Source organism: Brachypodium distachyon, chromosome 1 (assembly GCF_000005505.3).
Source record: "Brachypodium distachyon strain Bd21 chromosome 1, Brachypodium_distachyon_v3.0, whole genome shotgun sequence".
In the NCBI taxonomy this organism is placed as follows: domain Eukaryota; kingdom Viridiplantae; phylum Streptophyta; class Magnoliopsida; order Poales; family Poaceae; genus Brachypodium; species Brachypodium distachyon.
The window spans coordinates 72,373,407-72,394,725 of NC_016131.3; the positions used below are offsets into that span (position 1 = coordinate 72,373,407).

Sequence of the window (21,319 nt, forward strand, 5' to 3'; positions counted from 1 at the left end):
TATTCATTCGTCTCCTTCTAACTTCTCGCAAGAAAAAGTCATTTGTGTCCGCAAAATGTGCATAAATAATATAAAATCTCAAATGTGCTAAAATAAGACTCCAGTAATCTTTTTTATTTATTTATCTGCATCCATCGTACTGATCTAATAACAAGAAACCTAACATCCGAAGCCTAAGCCGGGAGGTAGAAAACGTAGGGCGTACTCCACTCGTACGAATTCTTTTTTCTCGCACAACTGAACCCGATGAGCCGATTTCCATATAAATCAAGTACTCCGTACTAACAATTTTCTCACAGTAAAAGCACGATATAAAAAGCTCTTATAATTGTTTAACCGAACATCCCCTTCCTCTGTATTCATTCTTCTTTCTCCCTTCCTGTTGTCCCTTTCCCCTGTGCTTTCCTTTCCTCTCACCCCTCCCGTCCTTGCAGCCGCAGACGCACGCAGGCTACTTGATCTTTTCTTTCCCCCAATCTTATCTCCAAGAACGCATCGGAGGAGACGGGCGGCAGATTCCTGTGTCCTTTTCCGCCCCACCCAAGATGTCTTCTCCGAGCAAGCGCCGGGAGATGGACCTCATGAAGCTGTGAGGAGGGCAAATGGAGTCTTTCTGGATTTCAGGGGGCCGGGGATTTTATCGTGGGATCCTTCCTTGATCTGGACTTTTGTCTCTGTTTGACGCTTGCAGGATGATGAGAGACTACAAGGTCGAGATGGTGAATGACGGGATGCAGGAGTTCTTCATTGAATTCCGTGGGCCTAATGAAAGTATGGTTTGCTGACGCACAGAGCTGGTCTGATTCGGTTCTGTGGACCGATTACCCCGTAGCTTGTGATCCTTGATCTAGATGAACTGAAACAAATTTCGAGATTTCCCTTTTCCTTTTAACATTGTCGCATGTTGCTTACAATGATTTAGCTTAAGAACAACGATGGTTAGATCTCAAAGTTTTAATGTCACTTGCTGATTCTCCTTCTATGTACCTTTAGTAGTACCTTGGTTGTTGTTAAGCTTCAGTCCTATTTTCATACCTGCAAAATAGTATGAGCAGCTCACACTGGTTGATTCGTGTTCTCCTGAATTTAACAGGTCTTTATCAAGGAGGTGTGTGGAAGGTTAGAGTAGAATTTCCTGATGCATATCCTTACAGATCACCATCTGTTGGTTTCTGTAATAAGATATATCACCCAAATGTTGATGAACTGTGAGTATTATCATATTCAGTATTTGTGCTCAGTTGACCACAATGACAACTTTCTAGTCTAATCACCTTTGGATGGATGCTGAATGTAGGTCGGGTTCTGTGTGTTTGGATGTTATTAACCAGACGTGGAGTCCAATGTTCGGTAAAGTTAATATTTATGTTTTATTGTTTTTGTAGATGCCCCTGCTCATAACTTTCTTGCATTGTCTGTATAAATAAAGCTCTGTTTATTTTATTGTAGTTATGACAACCTCACCTTATGCTGTATTTTACAGATCTTGTTAATGTGTTTGAGGTCTTTCTCCCACAACTTTTATTATATCCAAATCCATCTGATCCATTAAATGGAGAAGCTGCTGCACTGTTGATGCGTGATCGTGCTGCTTATGAACAAAAAGTGAAAGGTAATCATTTTACGTGCCACGCATGATTGGTCGCATCCGTGGTAAAAAAAATTTATGCATTGAACTCTCCTTTTCACCCCTGTGTGATTTGTGAACCAGTAGAAAGAAGTAATTCTTCTCTTTTATTGTAAATGGCAGCCTTGTAGCCTGCCTATCTTATCATACCCATGCTACATATGCAGACAATACCCAATCATAAGTAATAAACACAACACATGTTAAACACAACTTGGTGATTTGTTTACCAGTAGAAAGAAGTAATTCTTCTCTTTTATTGTACATGACAACCTTGTAGCCTGACCTATCTTTACAAGTTATCATACAATGCTACATGTGCAGACAATACCCAATCATAGGTAAGTAATAAACACAACACATGTTAAACACAACTTTGAGAAGCCTCCGAGGAATGTCTGTGCTATAGACTGTTATATCGTGTGTTCAGTTATAGGTTCTATAGAAAAATCTAGATTTACCATATAGGTTATGATACAGAACTGCTAGGCAGATCTTGCCTTGGGACTGTATTGGATTTTGATTAGCAGCTTAAAGTTATGTATGTAGTCTGAATAAGATTCAGTTCTAAAACTAATTGCTGTAGTGTGTGAGTACCATACATTCACAGCAGTAGGGAACATTTCTTTGGCACAAAGAGATGGTTGTGGAATGCAAATACTAGTTAGTTTATGGGGATTCCTTAATAAATTTGACTAGGCTGACCATTTTACCATTGCCCAAGTCCAATATCCTAACTTTTCTGTAAAATATTTAAGCATGTAAGGTGATGCATAGCAGCATAGGACACAGAAATCAAATACAATTCAGGGGATGCCAGGAGAGGTTGTTTGGTCGGCATGGGAGAAAACAGTTTTATCATGGTTGTGAGATCATGAGGTAATGCGAATATGCTATTATAAGTAGGTTGTAATCATGGAAGGCCTAGAGAGAACATCTGGTTTGGTTATCTAGAGACCTGACATGATGGATCAAGTGCTCAATGGTTTCCCGATTGTGCTGATCCATTTGCTGAATCAGCAATTTGTGTTGCTGGTACAGCTTGTTCTTCTAAGAGGAGCTTGAGGCACTTGCTCTACTAGAATATAGTAGTCTTTTAATCATGTCACTAAACATAGCGTATGCATGTCATCGGGTCGTGCTCCCTTCAGTGGTACTTTAAAGCTAAATCATGTTGCTTGTGGTTTTGCAGAATGCTGTGAAAAATATGCCAAACCAGAGGATGCTGGTATAACCCCAGAAGATAACTCGAGCGAGGAAGAACCGAGTGAAGAAGCAGACGATGACTCCGGTGACGATGAACCCATTTTGGGCCATCCAGACCCCTAGTCAGTCTGGGACCTACTTCTCCAGCTGAATTCCCACACGATGTTTATTGCAGCAACTGCAATTAAACAGTCTTCTGTTGTCCCTCTCAAGCCCGAAATGCCATGTAAATAAGTGCACCTGCCCTGTTTTCTAATGTTATCTCCAGCCTCAGCTTTCCAGTTTAATTCGCTGCAGCACTTAAATTTCCCCGTTTGAAATTGCATGTTTTCGGATCTGGCGTCGATGGAAAGCAAGCCATCTGTTGAAGTCCAGTTTGAAATGTGAGAACTTTTTCTTCGACCCCGCAGGGATTGAACTTTTTTTTTGTTAAAGCTGCGTTCCAACCTTTGAATGAATGAACACAACAAGTTTCCGGTGACAAGTCACATTTGGACATTGATACGGTCTTTAAGTTCTAGCTTTGATCACTATTTTCTATTGTAATACTTGTACTGGAGACAATTAAAGCATTTTCAGTATATAAAACTGGAGACCATTATAATGTTTTTCAAAATATTTTTCAGGATGTATCTATACATTTCAGTTTCAAGTTTTCATTCAAATTTATCCAAAATGATCTTCGCACCGGAAGTTTCAAGAGAGTGGCTGAAGGCAATGTCGAAAGTCTTGGAAGTTTAAAGTTCAGGATTCGTAAGTACCCCATGATGGGTATGGTGGAAATACGTAGTACATTTTGCGTGAGGAGATGCATTATACGTATAGAAATATGGTATTTTGCGATAGGCACCACCAGAAATGAAAAGTCATTCGTATATCATGCGGTACTGCTTGGTTGGTTGGTTCAGCCACGAGACTGAAACCGTATCAGGAATCAGGATTCAGGAGGTGTCATCAGCACACGGGCGCGAATGGCGTGGCAACGCAAACTCGCTGGCCTCGTCGCCGCCGCTGCCGTCCTGCTCCTGTGCGCGGGCGTCGAGACGGCGCTGGGGGCGAAGCGGACGGCGATCCCGGACGACCTCCGGGACGTGGTGGACGACGAGGAGGACGAGGAGTGGCGGCATTGGGGCGCCGCCGCGAGGCCCGCGCGGGATTTGCCGCCGCCGCCGCCGGAGGAGCTGTTGCGGATGGACCCCGCCGCGGTCCAGGCCGAGCTCCTCCGCCACCACACCGGCCCCTCCCTCGGCTTCGTCAAGCTCCGCCCCGGCGTCCGCCGCTCCCGGGTGCGCGCCCGCGGATGGATCCCTTCGCTCTGCCTTGATCTCGTCTTCACTGTTTCGTCGTGATCCGTTGGACGAAATTCGACCTTGTTTTCGTTCTTCATTCAGGAGGACGTGATGGGGATCGCGACGCGGTGGAGCAACGTGCTGCGGACTGGATCGGTGGCGGCCAAGTTCGCGGCTGTTGATTTCGGGACGCTCATGTTCACCATGGAGAGAGGCCAGGACACGCTAGAGGTAAAGGAGCCCCCCTCCCTGTTTCTTTGCTCTGTTCATCCTCTGTTTCGCGTCAGGCTTTTTCCTGCCGGCCACGATAGAATTTACAGATCAATTACAACATTCTGTGTGCTGATTTTACTAGGCATGAACCAAAAACCAATTCCAGAAATCGGAAAACAGTAGCGGTAACAATTCCTGTACTATTAGAATTGCCGCCGTTTCTTAAGGTTCTGCTATAATATTTTTCCCGTGACACGGCATCTGACATTCAGGGCTTCGGTATACTGTACAACCTTTCTGATTTTTGTTCTTCTCACTCCAATGTACTTTCTTTTGCCCAGTTGAAAGAGTTCGTTTTGGGCCAGTCAGAAGCTTACGAGATCAAGATTGGGGATCAAATTTCCCGGAGGCCTGGAGACCCACCCCTTGACAAGGCTATCGAGATGCTACGGAAAGAGAAGGCGGATAAGTCGAAAGACGAATTCTAGCTTCAGTTTGAAGGCGCCTTTCTTGCTGTTCCTGTAACACAAGTTCCTTTGCTGCGCTTTCGTTCCTTTGCTGCGCTTTCTTCAGTGCTCTTCTTCTTTTATAGTTTTGCATCAGTACGTAGCAGCTACTCCACCGATTAATAAGTGCAGCATGTTATGCTAATACTAGTAAAAAAAATTAGAGCTACGCACGATCAGAACAGAAGTATTAGCTCATTAGTTGCCCCTCTTTGCCTGACAGATCGATGTAGTTGAAACTCCCTAATTCGAAAGTGTTATATAATGGCCTGTGGTGTCGTTGCGTTATTTGTTTTCAGTCCAAAACGATGATTTTTTCCGCATCGATCCGAAAGGTTTCGAAATTGTGTATTAGGAGTGATGATATCGGAATATCGATCGAAAACAAAAAAATGTGGGCTATAGTCCATGAAAATGACGAAAACGCTGACTTTTTTTTGCACCAACCCAAAATCGTGTAATGTCGGTCATGATATCGGAAAATTGCTTTAAAATAAAAAAGCTAAAGTCCATGAAAATGGTCAAAATGGTGATTTTTTTTAAATGACACCCTAAACCCGTGTATTAAGGATAACGATATCGGAAAATCAGTCGAAAATAAAAAAAACTTGGCTAAAACCCAAAAAATGTTCAAAATAGTGATTTTTCTGCACCGTCAAACATGTGAAAACCATGTATCAGGGGTCACGATATTAGAAAATTGGATGAAATTTAAATAAACATGGGCTTATGTAGTCCATGAAAAAGGCCAAAATGCTGATATTTTTGTACCGGTCCAAAACTTAAACCCATATACCGTCGGTCACAATATTAGAAAATCGATCAAAAAGCAAAAAAGTGTGGACTATAGCACACAAAACTGCCAAACGCTGACTTTTCTGTACCGGCCCAAACTATGTAAGGGGTGACGGTGTCGAAAAAACCGATCGGTCGAAAAAAATCTGACAAACATATGGATTATAGCCTACAAAAACGAGCAAAACAATAAATTTTATTTTCTGCACAAGACCAAAATGGCCCGAAACTGAGACGATATCCTAGAATCGATCAAATATCCAAAATAAAGTGGATTATAGCTCACCAAAATGACCAAAACAACGATTTTTTTATGCACCTGCCAAAAACTGTCCGGAAACTGCGCGATTGATGGTCGGTTTTTCTAGGATCCCTTGTGAAATGTTGTCTTTTCTATAGATGCTTTTGCCAAACCGAGGATAACTGATGTAGATCCGTTTAATCTCTTCATGCAGACAACGAGAAACAAAGAGGTACGCGTCGTGTTAATCAGGAGTAGTATTAGAAGGACGTACGTACATACAGGTCCCAGGATCCAGGTTTAGCAAACTGTACGTCAACTTCTTCTGGATAAAGAATCATCAACAGTACTCGTGCAGAATGCGACGCGGCCTGATCAGGTTTAGGACAAACACAGAAGAACTTACTCGATCAATCCGGCCGGTCGAGCCGAGTCGTTGTTGCGTAAATAATCAGCGAGAGCGTGAGCGACGCCGCCATTGCCCGTCAGATAAGGATCACCTAGCAGTAGTAGCTTAGCAGACCACCTGACCTAGCTAGCTGCGCATGCAGCGGTGACGCCATTGCCCCCGGCCCGAGTCCAACACGGTGCTTTTCTCCACAAGCTAGCCGCGCCGCGAGCAAGCTGGCCCTGCTGCTTAATTGCCTCCTTTTCGGGCAGAAGTGCAGTGCAGGACCAGAAACGGAGTATAGGAAACTTGGTGCCTTTCCAACGCGTTGCGAAAAAAAACCAAACTCCACTTCTGCGTTTCAAGATGCTTGATTTCTTGCTCCAAGACTGTTTGGATGATGACATGGCGTAGCGCTCACTGGTCTCAACCGTCAACCGGTCGTTTTGTAGCGTCTCCCTCTCTCGCGCCCATTTCCCTGAATCTCTCCAGGACACGCGCGACCCCCGCACATCGCGTTCCTGGCTCGCCACGTCCGCCGGCCCTTCTCACGCCCCCTTTCCTGGCCCGCAAACGTAGGCCCAGCTCGGACGTGCCACATCGGACATGGGCCCAAGTACGTGCCAGGCCGGTCCCGAGCCTCTCCCGTGAAGTCTCTGACGCGCGGTGTTGTGGGCGTTCGATGTGAATTAGCGATAGCTTCGAGAGCCGCGTTTTCTTTTGTCCCCTTTGAGTGCTGGGCAACCTCTTGGGCATGCTTCCAAGCTTCGTCGTCGTCCAGTACTCCAGACGGGACGAGCCACAAGGACGAGCTAAGATGACTTGGCTTTGTGCCCAAGGATGATCCACCGATCATTCACGACGCCATATATCCGTCTTCCCGGAGGCAGATCGATCGAGCTGGCTTTGTATATAAGGGGGGGGTGTCTCCATCGACGATCTCCCATTCATCCTCTCCACCCCTAGAATACTCATCGTCACTTGGACGGGAAGACAAATATTCTTTCTAGCTCGCTAGCTATAGCCTGATCGATCAATCTCACGAATTACGCATATATAGCTCACCGCCTTTGCCCCCTGCACCCTCTAGACTAGCTTGGCCACGGCAGAAACAATCGGTCATATTGGTCTTTGATCATGGGCGCCGCCTGCTACTTCAGGTGCTTCGGAGGATGCGTGCACCCACATAACGAACAAGGTACGTACTCCGTATGTGATCACTGCTGTTAAGCGTGCGCTCTCTCGACCCAATTTTCACACCGATCGTGCATCTAAATGTTCAAAATTTCAAATCTGAATTTTGCCATCGATTTTTCTTGTGAGGACTAAATAAGAGGTACAGTACGTACTACTATTTTCAGTACAAATCGGCCAATTGTACGTATGATTTTATCAACTAATGTCGTGTGGAATAACCCATACGTACTAGTGTTATCGAGTTAACTGGTCGCCAGGACATGGATTATTTGGGATCGTCCAACGACATCGTGCATTTCAAAGCGGAGATGATACTCCACAGTACCCAGTTCGGTGATCGCTATCTTGGTCTTGGAGCATCAATCATTCCACCCTAAAAAAGAATTCATTAATTCTACCCATAGTTGCATTGTGGTCGGTAAACGCCTCGCCGGCCTATATCGGGACAGCACATACAACACGGTCTCTGCCTATGTTGGAGCCAGCCAAACCGGTAGCGTACGCCGGCGCGTGCATCCATGCGTGCCGGAGCACGTCAAGCTAGCAAAAGATCTCCACAAATCCAAGCAGCCGCAAGTGTCGCTTGGCTTCGACACATATACGAGCCCGCGTAGAATCCTGACCGATTCTGTTAAAAAAAGAATCCTTACCGATATCAGATTATCAATCATCATCTCCCCGTTCTTTAGATGACATAATTAGGGCCGGCCGGTCAGCCCACACGTATAAATCAACAGCTCCATTTCCATAACGCCCGTAAAACTTGTCTGCGCCGGCCGGGGGAAAACATGCTGTTCAAGTGCTTCGGGCCATGCATGCAGCATCACCATAGACAAGCCAGAGGTCGAAATCGATCCATGGATAGTCAGATGCAAGTTTAACACATAGTCTGATACGCATACCTTTGATTTGCTTTGGGATTGCAGGACCTGAGCACCGTGATGACCCGAAGGAGATGATGGGCACGGCGTCGTCGTCGTCGAGCTTGGACTTCCGGGAGGAGTACACGAGCGCGTTCCGCACCGAGTCCTACAACGACTTCTGGGCGCGCGTCCTGGACATCACGCTCGCGCACGGCGCCGCGCTCGTGCCGGGCACCGGCAGCCACCACAACACGGCGGCAGGAATATCAGCCGCCTCCAAGCGTCTCTCCTCCTACAGGCTCTTCGCCGAGCACCTCCTCGAGCCCGACCAGGCCGCGGTCACCGCGGCTCTCGCCGCGTCCGGCAATGGCACCACCACCAACGGCCTCCTCTCCGCCTACTACGCCGAGACCGCCGCCGCCTCCTTCCTCTGCAGCCACCTCCTCCGGGACATCGAGCAGGTCCGCCTCCGCTTCCACCGACCGCTCAAGACCTCCCTCCGCAGCAACAACAACAACAACAAGCTCGCCGCGGTCGGCGTGTCCGTGTCCGGCACGGCCGCGCTGGCCGCGCTGGCGGCCACGCAGGGGAGGCTCGGGGACGCCCGGGCCAGCTCGGCGGACCTGCTGGGCGCCCTAGACGCCGGCAGGAAGAAGGCGCGCCGCAGGATCAGGCGGCTCGCGCGGCTCCGGCACGCGCTCTCGGCGTCCTTCGTCACGGCCGTGGCCACCGTGGCCGTCGTGGGCGCCTGCGTCGGCGTGCACGTCCTGGCGGCCTTCGCCGCGTTCCCGATGATGATGGCATCATCCCCGGCGCCGTGGACGAAGGGCGTCTTCTCCGGCAGGGCCGCGAGGCGCGCGCTGGTGCAGCTGGAGGCGGCGGCGAAGGGCACGTACATCGTGAACCGGGACATGGACACCATCAGCCGGCTGGTGGAGCGGGTGCGGGAGGAAGGGGAGCACATGCTGGCGCTGCTGCAGCTGTGCGTGGAGCACCAGGAGCAAGAGGGGAAAGGGAGCAGGCTGGTGCAGGAGGTGCTGAGGCAGCTGGGCAAGAACCAGGACAGCTTCAGGCTGCAGCTGGACGAGCTGGAGGAGCACCTCTTCCTCTGCTTCATGACCATCAACAAGGCCAGGAGCATGGTCATGAAATTCATGGCGGGCACAGGCCGGTGATCAGGACCAGCCTGGACAACTTGTTCTTGTAGTAAACACTTTACTTTAATTTAGCCTGTGTACATAATAGCATTCTTAGAAGAAAAAAAAAAGATAGGTTAGGATTCCACTTGGTTTACTGCATTTGGTTTTGTTTGTTCATATACATACACACTGCACATTGCAGAATTTGAAGTAACAATCTAGTTCAGTGTTTCCTTTTTGTCTCTCTGCATTTATTTGCCTGTGAAGCTAAAACAACATCCACTACAGCAAGTTACAACAGTTGATGAAATCATAATACTGCAACAAACCGGATCTCCATGTTCAGTGCCAATTTTAATGGGCTTATGGAGAACAAATAATTGAATGCAAAATAATTTTGGCTACAGATGTCAACAAAACTTGAACAACTCTTAAGCATCCAGCAAGGAGTTGAATCAAAACGGTGAAGTTCTACTTTCAGGCCACTTTCGCTCCAGTCGGCCCATCTTTGATGGCGGCCAGATGATGTGGGTCACTCTCCCTGTAATTAGACCTAAAGGGATCTGGGAAAAAAACGTGAACAAAGAAATAAGTAACACCGATGCAACATATGATGGAGCTAGTAATTAAGCTTGAAAGATACTATGTAGTGTGACTAGTGTCAATATAAACGTCGGTTTTGCATATCTATCATAGGAGTACATTGTATGATCTACTATATCCTATGCCAACTGTAGGACATCCTAAATTAGGAATTTCCAAGAATGCAGCCACGCACACAAACAAAGATAAGATATCCAATGCCAAGCTTGAACCGTTCCACTTTAGCACACACATGTGTCTGCCTCTATTGCACTGATGTGCTGGAATGTCATACTCCATTCAGTTTTTGCACTACCACGTTTTTGCTTTATTCTTTTCCCCCCTCCTGCTTCCTGTCTAGTTTAGTGCTGGCTTTTCTTCACAGCAAAAAAAAAACTGTATTCAGTCTAGTATGAAAATCTGTGAAGAAAAATAGAAGCACACTAGCAAATACAGATTTTCGCTTGCATTTGCTATTTTTCAGTCAAGCCATGAAAATCTTTATTTGCTGGTGTGCCCTCTATCGCTTGCTAGTTTTCAGTCTAATATGAAACTCTCTGAATAAAAATAGAAGCAAAAAGGAATAAAAAGAGTAATACAGATTTTCATGAGAGACTCCCATGTTTTTGCTTTATTCTTTTCCTCCCTATCCTGTTTGGTTTCTAGTGCTGGTACATGGTGTTCCTATAGGCACGCACTGAGATTATTGAATCATCACACTAAGTAGGATAAAAAATTGCCAGTCATGCATAACTTCGACACCTCCTTTTTTTTCCCAGAGGAAAATAGGCCCTCCCAGTTCTCTGCTTCACTACCAGTGTTGGTAACTAGTCTCTTTGGCCGTCAAATTTACATGATTGTACTCAGAGTACTGGCATCCAAGGCAAAAATACAGCAAAACCCCATCACTGGACAAACAAGATCCAAAGTTATAACCTATCAATACTAATAGCAACGACACTGGGCTGGATACATTGATAAGTTTCAATCAAATAACTAACATTTTCCTAGATCATCCAACCCAACGTAGAGTAGTCTTCGCTGAAAAGAAATTGGCTGAAAGTAACTTACTGGTCCAAACGACCTGGAATCCCAACTTCGGGCAGCATTATCACCTTCAACCCAGCAATGCCCCTCCGGTATCTTAATTATCTCGGAAGACGCTGGGAGCCGTATCCACTCACCAGGTAGGGCAATCAGTCTCTTCACAAACAATTCTGTATGATTACGAGGGCACCTGTAGACAGAAAAAAAAAGGAACAGTTACACTTGACGCATTGAACAAATTAAAAGGTGGCTATTCTTGTAGTGTCACAACACTTACTTGAATAAAACGACATCGCCACGTGAGAATTTGTACGTCTGAAGGCAGCCCCTTTCCGCTAACACAACATCGCCTGGTTCAAGCAACCCGGTCAGCACAAAATCATCTGCATATGGATTGCAGATCGTAATCAAGTCAAGATAACAGCACCTCGCAAGGCGCTATCGGAGGCCGTAAAGGTAGGATGCATCGATTCTCCCTTCGTCGGGACTACAGTTAGGTAACGATCAGAGATGGTGAAACCGATCAAAGCCCCCGCTACCGACCCTTTGGCAAGTGGCCAAAGATGGCTGTGGCTTCTTCCCATATCCAAACTATTCAGTCATAAAAATAGCATCTTCTGAACTTCTGAAGTGAAAAACAGTGCAGAGAAATGCAGTGCATCAATACGACAGGTGAAAATCATTGCATATCGTTGGCTGGTGCAGACAGGTACTACTACTAGATATGGAACCATAGCAAGAATTCTTAGAAGATCAAATTAGGAGGAAGCAACCGAATGAAGGCTTACCAACAAATTGTTCCTACTTAAGTCCGGATGGATATCCAGTAGAGGGGGAGGGTTGAAGGAGCTCCCGTATGGCAGATATGGAAGAGGCAGGAGAAGGAACGAGCGTTTCCGTGGTGGTAGCCAAGTAGAACGGCGGCGGCGGCGGCGACAGGGGCGGGGCGCTCGACCTGCTGGGAACCACAGGCGAGGAGAAAACCGGAAACGGCAAAGAAACGCTTATCACCAGCCGTCCGATCGCGCAGTCTGTATCGAACAGGTGTCCGAGGTCACCATTGCTGTTGGCTTATTTTAGGCCAACTCCGACCCGCACCCAAACCCTCACTCGCCACCGGCGGCGGCGACCACCCCACCGGCCGCCGCGCTCGTGCCGCCCCGCCGCCTTTGGAGGATCAGTCGCCGCTGCCATACCCTCCCCCTCCCGCTCCGGTAAGCCTTTCTCACCTGATCCCTTCCTCTCCTGATTTTGCTCGCCATATCCAAACTCCATTCCAACCCAATGCGGCTCTGAACTCGCTCCTGTAATAGCCCACCACCGCTGTGCCCTAGAGCTGCCGCCGTGGTTCAACTTAGCTTCGTCGTCGTCGCCGAGGTCCCTCCTGTCCCCACCCCGTCCTCGGTCCTGGACATGCTTTGTGAGGTACGGGCTTTTAGTCATCCAATGATTATTTAATCCTGAACCAACTTCCATAGATTTTGAGTGTGCCGGTGGACACTCAGTAGGCACATCATACATATCAGTCTCTGTCTGTTCTCCGCTCTGTGTTTTTGTTCCTGGAAATTTATTGGGAAAAGGTTGCTGAAGAACTGTAAGCTTTTGGACAGCTTGTGCATAGCTAACATTGTTAACAATTACTGTACATGATTTCAACTTGGAAGGTAGATAACTAGTATAATGTTCTTCTGACATTTATTCATTCCCAGGCTTGAACTTTCCTTTTGGCCGTATATCGTATAATTACTTGTTTCGGTGCCAGTGAATGATCACGCTTGCTCGTCAATCTATTGTTTATGGGAGGCACTGGTTTACTTCAGTTTTTGATTCTTCTCCAGTGTTACGCTTTCATTTTACCGTTTTAATGCTATTCTTGCTTAACTAGTATCGGTGTAAGGATCAAGGCGTTGTTATTGGGGTTTTGAAGTTTCTTTTCAATGCTTATTCTTATTTACGCTTTGTATATTACTGAAAGCCTGGTGCTTGATTTTATATTTTCTTTGGATTCAAGACCTTGATTTCTTGATTTTCTTAATCATAAGTAAACTTGTATGTTACTATGTTCCTTAATGCTATCATATACGTTAAATCTACAGTAAGCATGATATGTTTCACCATTTGTCATGTAGTGGAATCTGAAGTTCCAGCCAAGATCTCAACCCGGTTATATTATTGGGAGAGAGGTACCAACAGTTGCAATTGACTGATGGATGGGTCTAAATGTAGTGCGGAAGAAGACATCTATCATGTGATAGGTGACTCAAGATCACCAAAAGTTCCAAGGAGAAGTCCTGATGATTCCAAGGATACGAGGGGAAGGGGAAGAGAGGACAAGAATGACTGGGACTCGTCAAGAAGCGAAACTTCTGCAGATAGGACTGATACAAGAGATGGTGGCTATTCTTCTGAGCACAATAAGCATACAAGTGCAAACAAGATGATTCATGACCACAGAAATGAGTCGGGTGAAAGTAGAAAAGGTGTATATTCTAGTAGTTTAAGGGGCGGGATGTCTGGTTGCATCAGTGATGGTAACAGATCAGCAGATCAAAGTCATCAGATTGGATTACATTTGTTAAAAGATGGTACACATAGTGAACCTGGACCACATGATTTGAGGATGCATGGTACCAAGTCTGATGAAAAAGAAGAGATTCTTGGACATCAAATGGAATACACACATCAAAGCAAGGGTGCTTTGGAAAATAAAGAGACATCGGCCAAATTGGATGATCATGGATGGGAGTCATCAGGGGCTGGAAGCAATAGAGAAGCTAGACAGGGTCAACTGTCACAAATACCAGATAAGCCTGGCAGATACCAAAGTGAGAACAATGAGTATGGTCAAGGCCATGCAGACTTGGATAATGAACGGACTGCTGGTACAAAAGATGAAACAAGAGTGGATGCCCATCGGGATGAATCAGATAAAGGGAGGGACAACAGTTGGAATGAGAAAACCCGAGAGGTCGAAGGATCTAAGGAGTACTTGAGGAGCCATCAGTGGCGAGATCCTAAGGAGGCAAATGACTCTGAATGGAGGGGCACACAGGAAAGGTCAGATGGTGCGAGTTTCCATGGTCGGGCTGTGTTCCGACGAGATTCCAGGGGTAGATCTGAAAGTGTTAGAGGTCCTTCAACCTATGGAATTCGGTATGAAAGTTCTGATTCAATAGAAATCCGACCAAATAGCACTTTTGATTTTGGGCGAGAGGGCCCTGTTTCTGGAAAAAAATCTGATGTGGGGTCTCATCGGGATTTAATACCTGGAGCAAATGATGATAAATGTGGCAATCACCCTGAAGCAGATCAAAGTGGTAGCACCACCATAGTTTCTCCATTTTCTCAGCAAGGTCCTAGAGGTGATAGACCCTCTAGAGGAGGAAGGGGGAGGCCAAATGGAAGGGATTCTCAGAGAATTGTTCCAGTGCCACTAATGCCGCCACCTTCATTTGGTGCACTCACTCTCCCACCGGGACCAATGCAGCATATGGGGCCCAATATTCCCCATTCTCCAGGTCCTCCTCTTCTACCTGGTGTTTTCATGCCGCCGTTTCCCGGACCTATGGTGTGGCCTGGAGCACAAGGTCTTGATGTGAATATGCTCTCTGTTCCACCTAACCTTCCCATCCCTCCTCTAGTTGCTGCTGAGCATAGGTTCAATCCAAGTATACGAGGTGGACCTGGTCATAATATTCACTTAAACCAAATTGGCACAGGACCAACAAATGTGCCAGGGTTGGGTTTCAATCAAATGAGCACACAAGGTCGTGAAATGCCACATGATAAACTATCTGCAGGTTGGGTGCCACATAGGCATAATGGACCGACCAGAAAAGCTCCTTCAAGGGGTGAACAAAATGATTACTCGCAGAACTTTGTGGACACTGGCATGCGACCTCAAAATTTTATTAGAGAACTGGATCTTACAAGTGTAGCAGAGGACTATCCAAAATTGAGAGAACTAATACAGAGGAAGGACGAAATTGTTGCTAACTCTGCTTCACCGCCGATGTATTACAAGTGTGATCTGCGGGAACATGTTCTTTCTCCAGACTTTTTTGGCACGAAATTTGATGTCATTCTTGTGGATCCACCATGGGAGGAGTATGTTCATCGCGCACCAGGAATAACAGACCACATAGAGTATTGGAACGCTGATGAGATTATGAATTTGAAGATTGAGGTTGTTCTCTTTATCTGGTTGTTTCATCCTTTTTAAGGGTGTCCATTTATGCCAGATGATTATTAACATGCTTCAGTGAACTGTTTGAATCAACAGGCTATAGCTGATACCCCCTCTTTTCTCTTCCTTTGGGTTGGTGATGGTGTAGGTCTTGAACAGGGCCGTCAATGTTTAAAGAAGGTGAGGCAGCTTTCCTCTTTCAGTAATCTGTTATTCTTTCTGCTTTGATGTCATTTTTTCTTGGAACTGGCATAATCCCAGCTTACAGAAGGCCGCACAGGCTCATGGGGGTCCTCTACAAAACATTTAGCCACACTATATTTTATTCATGTTTCTGTAGTTGCCATTCCATTGAAATGCAGTCAAACTTCAGTTTGCATAAATCTCACATTCCATAGAATATATTCATTTATTTCAAAAGATATAAGCAGTTTTTTATTTAATTTAGATCTGTCATAAAATTTCCAGTTGATTGATGAAATGTAAATGAACCTGGTTGAAAATTTCTTTGTCCAGTGGGGATATCGTAGGTGTGAGGATGTTTGCTGGGTGAAAACGAACAAGAAAAATGCATCACCAGGTCTGCGGCATGATTCTCATACTTTATTGCAGCATTCAAAGGTAGCACTATGATAAATTGTCATTTTTGTAGCATTTATTTGCTGTTTTTACCTTGCCATTGCCCTATGTCGATGGGTTTCTTATGAAGTATCCATCCTTCTGCAGGAGCATTGCTTGATGGGTATAAAAGGAACAGTACGGCGTAGCACTGATGGCCATGTCATCCACGCGAATATTGACACGGATATAATAATAGCTGAGGAACCCACTGATGGTATTTATCTGATCTCTTAAGCTACATTATCTTTTCCTTCCATGTCTTGTTTCCTTTAGAAATGGAATTCTCTGTTTTGTTTTTGTTGTTTTCATGGTACGAATATTCTTGTTTATCCCACAAAAATTCCTTTAAAAAAATTACTTAGTCGACAAAGGCATATTTTATCATGCTGTGGATGGATTTGTTTATTTGCAACCGATCTGAAGCAAATTGTACATCTTGTTACCGCTATTTGCTTGTTGACCTGCCTTACTGTCCATATATGTAGCTCAACTATAAATAAAATCCTTCAAGTGCTAATTAAAAATTGAAGTACACCATGTGGCAATGATTATCCTCAAGCAGCTGAAGTAAGTATACTAGTATGTGCACATGTCCTGCATAGTTATATCATGACAATAATCACTGTTTGACACGAAAAATACTTTTAGGAATAAAAATATTTCTCTTGCGCGCCAGGGGAAATAAAGAAATGGGGGCGTGCCAGTGTACTAAGTACACAAATAAATAGGGAAGCGTGTATTTTATTAATCTCGACTCGGAGAAACAAAATTACATGATCCCTTTACATAAGCGCTCCGCGGCCTGCTAGCGCGGCCAAAACGACTTGGGCGACTGTGTGTCCTTGGTTCACGGGGCCTCGGAAGGCTTCCGATTAATTACGTCCGTGGATTAGTCCACGGACCACCTCCGATTAAGCTGCTGCAATGGTCGTCGTCTTCAAGTCTCGTCTTCTCCATGCGTGGTGCGGACGATGGTGGATGATGAGGAAGTGGAAGGATGGAGCGGTACGCGCGTCGCCCCGGCGATGCTAAGCCACATCCCTTCGGCTTGTCGACGTCCGATGATGAAGATGTCTGGCCTTGTCAGACGATGGTGGATGATGAGGAAGTGGAAGGATGGAGCGGTACGTGCGTCGCCCCGGCGATGCTAAGCCACATCCCTTCGGCTTGTCGACGTCCGATGATGAAGATGTCTGGCCTCGTCAGCTCAGACAGATGGGTGGCCTTCGCCTCGTCGGTGCCAGGCCTGGTGGTGTCCGCCTTGTCGGTGTCGAACGTGATGCATTGCCTTCACCTCGTCGGTGCCCGGCAATGTGGTGTATTCTGCTTCCTCGGAAGAAGACATGTCGTTGGAGTAGCTTTGCCTCGTCGGTGCTTGGCCGATGTCGAGGATGAGTGTGGCGATGTAGATGTTGGAGTAGACGTGAGAGTCACCGCATGGTGACGTTGTTTGATAACGACGGTGCAGCGAACTTGTTGATGTAGACCTTGTAGAGTCGGTGGCACACACAAGCTTGTTGAGACTCGATCAGGTTGGAGTCGTGTGCTTCGACTTGAAGTAGATTGTTGGTGTAGACGTGTAGCGACGTGCCGATGTAGTTGATGTCGTTGTTGGACAAGGAGCCGATGAAGACCCAGCCGCATGTTGGTGTAGATGGCGTCCTCGTCGAGTGAGAAGTTGATGTAGTCATCGTTGGCGTCGTCTTGGGCTGTAGCGACTCCATGGGTGACGACACGGCATAGTGTTGATGTAGACGGCAAGAGGGCCTTGGCGCCGGGCTTGATGGCACATGTACCAAGTCTTCGGATGTTGTCGAGTGACGATGTAGTCGCATGTGGATCTTGGTGATCGTGCATGTCTGATGTGGCGTGTTGCATGCTATATAACAAAAACAGATTAATCTTTAAATACCTTGATTATTTTGGAGCGCCATGTTCTGATCGATGCCATGCATGGCTGATGTACTAAGCGCGTGCGCATCATATGTGTGATGATGGCGGCATGTCGGCTTGTTAGCGGCCCGTGGCGCATCCGCTTCAACTAGGTCGATGAGAAGCATCTCGGTGTTGACAATGTCAGCCTTGACGAGGGGCGGTGCAGGCTCCTGACTCCTGCATGATGGCTTGCCTGGTGATGATGTCGTATTTGATGTAGAGGTGGCAGCTCGGCGGACATGACGAGGGGCGAGCCGTTGGTCGGCGCACGTCGAGCTCATGGCGGAGCTTCGAAGGGGCATGCATGTTGGTGTAGTGCTTCACGTATGCACGGGTGACCTCCGGCGGTGCCGTGTGTGTTGGTGTTGACGTGCATGTTTGCACCGAAGAACGCACGTACGGCTCCCATGATCGGCCAGATCTCCATGGCCAGCAAAAGCTGCTGAAGAGAAGAGAGAAAGAGAGAAAGGAAGAGGGAGAGAGAGAGTCACCCATGGTCCTCCTCACTTAACATTGGAGAAGAACGTCATGTGTGATGGCGAGCATCGAGCTCAGTCTTCTCCTCACCGCCGCGCCTTGGGCGCGCCCAGCCCGTCCGCTGCACGGCATGCAGGCTCCTCGCATAGGACGCCACTGCGGTGCCGAACTCCTTCGCTTTGCAGCTCCTCGTCGCCCTGGACGTGAGCGCACCAGTGACGTACGTGCTGCCGTCCTCAGTCCGGGGTTTTGTCCTTCAGTCCCCCCATCTTGTGCTTGATCGAGTTTGCGGACGTGCGTGTAGTAGCTGGCTCCTCATGCGTACGCTGCCGAGCTCGTATGTCGCTGCGTCAGTGGCAGCGACTGGTATGGGCTCCTTCTGATCATAGCTGAAGATGTTGGCTTGGTACGTTGAAATTGTCGGCCGTGTGTCCGGCGCCAGGCGAGTTGTTGCTGTCGACACCGATGGCTTGCCGTCGCTGCCGCCACCTTGGGAGTTTAATCTTCTTCACGGCCGGCGACATGCGAGTCACCGCACCACCGGGAACGGAGCTGGAACATGCCTTGCCTCCTTCTGCGCAGCTTGTCGGCGCCGCCGGGCTGGGCGCGTCCACCTTGCCGCCCCATGTACAGCTTCTCTCTTGTCGATGATAACCTGGAGACACAAGAGATAGATTGAAGTATATGTGTCCTGGGAGATGCAGCAACCACGGGCGCGTTCTTCCTACGGCTTCGTCGAGGGCGCCGCCGTGCACCTCAGCTTCTCTTCTTGTCCAGCCTTGGGCACGCTCAGCCCGCCGCCCTGCATGATGGTTCCTCCGGTCGCCTCCTTGTGCAGATGGCCTCCGAGGCCGGCGCGACGTCCGCTGCCTTCAGGTGCATGCGGCCAGCTAGGGCCTCAATGCTCCAGCCGGCACCCCCCTCATGTCGATGGCAAGCTGCTCCTTTTATAGGCAGGAGCTAGCTCGATGAATCCCCCTGGCGCAGCGCAAGGTGCCGCCGGTTTTCTGTTTGGGCGAGCGCGTGGATCGCGAAAGATGAGGAAGCGATCAGCCTTATCCTCTTTAAACGCTGAGAAGCTTCTGGTGTTCCTTATCTGGCTTATAGGTGCCTGCATGCATGGCTATACCTGATCGATCAACACCTTGGTGACTGCCTGATGGACCCAACTAGAACTGTGTTTGCTCCCATGTCTTGCTAAACGAGTCAATCTGATCAAACACTGATGTATACACGTATTTATCTGTATTTTGGCGTATATACATACGGTCCTACCTAGAGATCATTCGGACATAAATATGTAATCAACTTGCAATCTTGCATGGCTAAAACATGCCCATGCTTCATCGATCCATTGATTGGTCAAAGGACCAGTGCATCTGCGTGTATTTATATACACTGCATGTGTTCTTTCTTTCTTCTTCTAATGTCTTGATTAAAAATTTGAACTTGATTTTGGTACAAAATCTCGTCGAACAATCACAGTATATGCAAGAGAAGCATTTATTCATGTATAATATGTGTATGATTTCTTAGTATGCACTATAGCACGCGTGTTAATGGTGGTGTTAGAAATTTTATGTGTTGTACTGTAGATGCATATTACTTCTTGAGAAAATGGAATGATGAGCTGATCCATTCAACTCTTCTGAAACAAGGACTGCATGTTGGATAAATAATTGTACTGTTCTGCCTTCAGTGATAGCCCTTAGCAATTTTGCCTTCCTTAATTAGTTGGTTTTATTCATCATTTTCGTTTCAGTATGCTTGAATAAAAACGCACATTTTGGGGAAGTTACTAGGGAAGGTTTACTGATTCTTCTTTTACATTTATGGTACAGATACCTAGCTGTCGATTTGTCTAGACAACTTGGAGAATATTTCAGAATTTCCTATGTTAACAGTCTTTAATAGCATAGCCTTTTCTAAGAGTGCATTCTTTGAACATACTGTATTGCCTAGAAGTACCTGTTTTCGTCGTGAGTAATATTTATTTTGTGATGCCTAGAAGTACATGTTATATTGTGCAGGCTCAACAAAAAAACCTGAGGACATGTACAGGATCATTGAGCATTTTGCTCTTGGAAGGAGGCGTCTTGAACTCTTTGGTGAGGATCATAATATTCGTCCTGGTTGGCTTACTCTTGGGAAAGATTTATCTTACTCCAACTTCAACAAAGAGGTAGAAAGCTGGATGTTAAACTTTTTCTACATGCACACAATTACAAAGCATGCTTTCACATCCACAAATGTAATGTATGTCTGCTAAACAAATTTACTCTTGCAGGCATATAACAAGAACTTTGCAGACAAGGATGGGAAAGTATGGCAGGGAGGTGGGGGGAGAAACCCTCCTCCTGAGGCTCCTCACCTAGTTGTGACAACTCCTGAGATTGAGGGCCTTAGGCCGAAGTCACCCCCACAAAAGAATTGACAACAGCTGCCAATATCTCCTCTGAAGGCTTTGCAACTGTATTGCTGGAAAATCCCCAGGGAGCTCAGTGACCATGATCGTTCGAAAGTTGCAAATGCTAGCTACATCTTTGACAACTATAAGCTCTAACGCCTTGTATGGAAGGTTGCCTGGATGGCTGGATGTCATAGGGAATGTCATTCTCAAAGAATGAACGATTTAATGCAGCAGGTTCAAACAATAAACATGATGTTTCCGGCTGTAGCATGCCGTAGCTATAGCAAGTTAGCAACTCTGTTACAAGCAAACCATTCTCTTTATCTCTTTGATGCGTATTATAACTTCGTTGAAGGAAAATGTCATATCTGCCTTGTTCTTGTTTGCTAATACTTCCATGTTGGTGTTTCTGTTGTTGATGGAAGGGCGGAACCTGCTCTTTTTGTCTCTTGCTGCCAGCCATGCACTGAAGAACAGCACGATTGATGCTATAATACTGTGTTGTTTTGTCAAGCTGTACAACAGCCAGAACACGTTATATACCAAGCCTTCCGAAAAGCGGATACTGTGGACCTGATACATGACTTGGCTTCTTTT

General features: G+C 46.6%; 5 protein-coding genes across 10 annotated transcripts; 4 read left to right on the forward strand and 1 right to left on the reverse strand.

Moving 5' to 3' along the window:
- The first annotated feature begins 333 nt into the window (after nucleotides 1-333).
- LOC100827010 (ubiquitin-conjugating enzyme E2 4) lies at nucleotides 334-3,235 on the forward strand. Its single transcript, XM_003558762.3, has 6 exons — nucleotides 334-589; nucleotides 692-771; nucleotides 1,094-1,208; nucleotides 1,298-1,350; nucleotides 1,484-1,612; nucleotides 2,820-3,235. Exons 1-6 carry the CDS (start codon nucleotides 546-548, stop codon nucleotides 2,954-2,956), a joined length of 558 nt encoding a protein of 185 aa, XP_003558810.1. The 5' UTR covers nucleotides 334-545; the 3' UTR covers nucleotides 2,957-3,235.
- A 224-nt stretch (nucleotides 3,236-3,459) lies between these two features.
- LOC100838359 lies at nucleotides 3,460-5,129 on the forward strand. Of its 2 annotated transcripts, none has more exons than XM_003562036.4 (4): nucleotides 3,460-3,586; nucleotides 3,765-4,119; nucleotides 4,225-4,353; nucleotides 4,677-5,129. In XM_003562036.4, exons 2-4 carry the CDS (start codon nucleotides 3,805-3,807, stop codon nucleotides 4,821-4,823), a joined length of 591 nt encoding a protein of 196 aa, XP_003562084.1. In that variant the 5' UTR covers nucleotides 3,460-3,586; nucleotides 3,765-3,804; the 3' UTR covers nucleotides 4,824-5,129. The 2 variants fall into 2 exon arrangements, with proteins under 2 accessions (XP_003562084.1, XP_014753126.1); XM_014897640.2 differs by having other exon boundaries at nucleotides 3,772-4,119.
- Nucleotides 5,130-7,069: 1,940 nt separating this feature from the next.
- On the forward strand, nucleotides 7,070-9,702 carry LOC100838660 (UPF0496 protein 3). Of its 2 annotated transcripts, none has more exons than XM_003562037.4 (2): nucleotides 7,070-7,463; nucleotides 8,389-9,702. In XM_003562037.4, the coding sequence occupies exons 1-2, from the start codon at nucleotides 7,403-7,405 to the stop codon at nucleotides 9,498-9,500; spliced, it is 1,173 nt and encodes a 390-aa protein (XP_003562085.1). In that variant the 5' UTR covers nucleotides 7,070-7,402; the 3' UTR covers nucleotides 9,501-9,702. The 2 variants fall into 2 exon arrangements, with proteins under 2 accessions (XP_003562085.1, XP_014752595.1); XM_014897109.2 differs by lacking the exon at nucleotides 7,070-7,463 and adding an exon at nucleotides 7,472-8,305.
- Nucleotides 9,703-9,726: 24 nt separating this feature from the next.
- Nucleotides 9,727-12,084, reverse strand: LOC100827315 (mitochondrial inner membrane protease subunit 2). 3 transcript variants are annotated; one of them, XM_010230910.3, is made up of 5 exons: nucleotides 11,882-12,084; nucleotides 11,521-11,684; nucleotides 11,371-11,443; nucleotides 11,118-11,283; nucleotides 9,727-10,027 (listed from the first exon to the last, which is right to left on the reverse strand). In XM_010230910.3, exons 2-5 carry the CDS (start codon nucleotides 11,675-11,677, stop codon nucleotides 9,920-9,922), a joined length of 504 nt encoding a protein of 167 aa, XP_010229212.1. In that variant the 5' UTR covers nucleotides 11,678-11,684; nucleotides 11,882-12,084; the 3' UTR covers nucleotides 9,727-9,919. The 3 variants fall into 3 exon arrangements, with proteins under 3 accessions (XP_010229212.1, XP_010229211.1, XP_003558811.1); XM_010230909.3 differs by having other exon boundaries at nucleotides 11,521-11,715; XM_003558763.4 differs by having other exon boundaries at nucleotides 11,521-11,718; nucleotides 11,882-12,082.
- Nucleotides 12,085-12,121: 37 nt separating this feature from the next.
- Nucleotides 12,122-21,112, forward strand: LOC100838966 (methyltransferase-like protein 1). Of its 2 annotated transcripts, XM_010230912.3 has the most exons (8): nucleotides 12,122-12,307; nucleotides 12,407-12,518; nucleotides 13,223-15,279; nucleotides 15,376-15,459; nucleotides 15,796-15,900; nucleotides 16,006-16,114; nucleotides 20,343-20,494; nucleotides 20,600-21,112. In XM_010230912.3, exons 3-8 carry the CDS (start codon nucleotides 13,300-13,302, stop codon nucleotides 20,744-20,746), a joined length of 2,577 nt encoding a protein of 858 aa, XP_010229214.1. In that variant the 5' UTR covers nucleotides 12,122-12,307; nucleotides 12,407-12,518; nucleotides 13,223-13,299; the 3' UTR covers nucleotides 20,747-21,112. The 2 variants fall into 2 exon arrangements, with proteins under 2 accessions (XP_010229214.1, XP_003562086.1); XM_003562038.4 differs by lacking the exon at nucleotides 12,407-12,518.
- Nucleotides 21,113-21,319: the final 207 nt, after the last annotated feature.

Excerpts from the sequence above, each read along its gene's own strand:
- LOC100827010 (XM_003558762.3), top strand. The coding sequence starts at position 546 with ATGTCTTCTCCGAGCAAGCGCCGGGAGATGGACCTCATGAAGCT. Across the intron at positions 590-691 it reads GAGATGGACCTCATGAAGCT|GATGATGAGAGACTACAAGG; the intron begins GTGAGGAGGGCA and ends TGACGCTTGCAG. Across the intron at positions 772-1,093 it reads ATTCCGTGGGCCTAATGAAA|GTCTTTATCAAGGAGGTGTG; the intron begins GTATGGTTTGCT and ends TGAATTTAACAG.
- LOC100838359 (XM_003562036.4), top strand. The coding sequence starts at position 3,805 with ATGGCGTGGCAACGCAAACTCGCTGGCCTCGTCGCCGCCGCTGCCGTC. Across the intron at positions 4,120-4,224 it reads CCGGCGTCCGCCGCTCCCGG|GAGGACGTGATGGGGATCGC; the intron begins GTGCGCGCCCGC and ends TTCTTCATTCAG. Across the intron at positions 4,354-4,676 it reads GAGGCCAGGACACGCTAGAG|TTGAAAGAGTTCGTTTTGGG; the intron begins GTAAAGGAGCCC and ends TCTTTTGCCCAG.
- LOC100838660 (XM_003562037.4), top strand. The coding sequence starts at position 7,403 with ATGGGCGCCGCCTGCTACTTCAGGTGCTTCGGAGGATGCGTGCACCCA. Across the intron at positions 7,464-8,388 it reads GCACCCACATAACGAACAAG|GACCTGAGCACCGTGATGAC; the intron begins GTACGTACTCCG and ends TTGGGATTGCAG.
- LOC100827315 (XM_010230910.3), bottom strand. The coding sequence starts at position 11,677 with ATGGGAAGAAGCCACAGCCATCTTTGGCCACTTGCCAAAGGGTCGGTA. Across the intron at positions 11,444-11,520 it reads CTCCGATAGCGCCTTGCGAG|GCGATGTTGTGTTAGCGGAA; the intron begins GTGCTGTTATCT and ends TGCTTGAACCAG. Across the intron at positions 10,028-11,117 it reads ATTCCAGGTCGTTTGGACCA|ATCCCTTTAGGTCTAATTAC; the intron begins GTAAGTTACTTT and ends TTTTTTTCCCAG.
- LOC100838966 (XM_010230912.3), top strand. The coding sequence starts at position 13,300 with ATGGATGGGTCTAAATGTAGTGCGGAAGAAGACATCTATCATGTGATA. Across the intron at positions 15,901-16,005 it reads CTTTATTGCAGCATTCAAAG|GAGCATTGCTTGATGGGTAT; the intron begins GTAGCACTATGA and ends ATCCTTCTGCAG. Across the intron at positions 20,495-20,599 it reads ACTCCAACTTCAACAAAGAG|GCATATAACAAGAACTTTGC; the intron begins GTAGAAAGCTGG and ends TTACTCTTGCAG.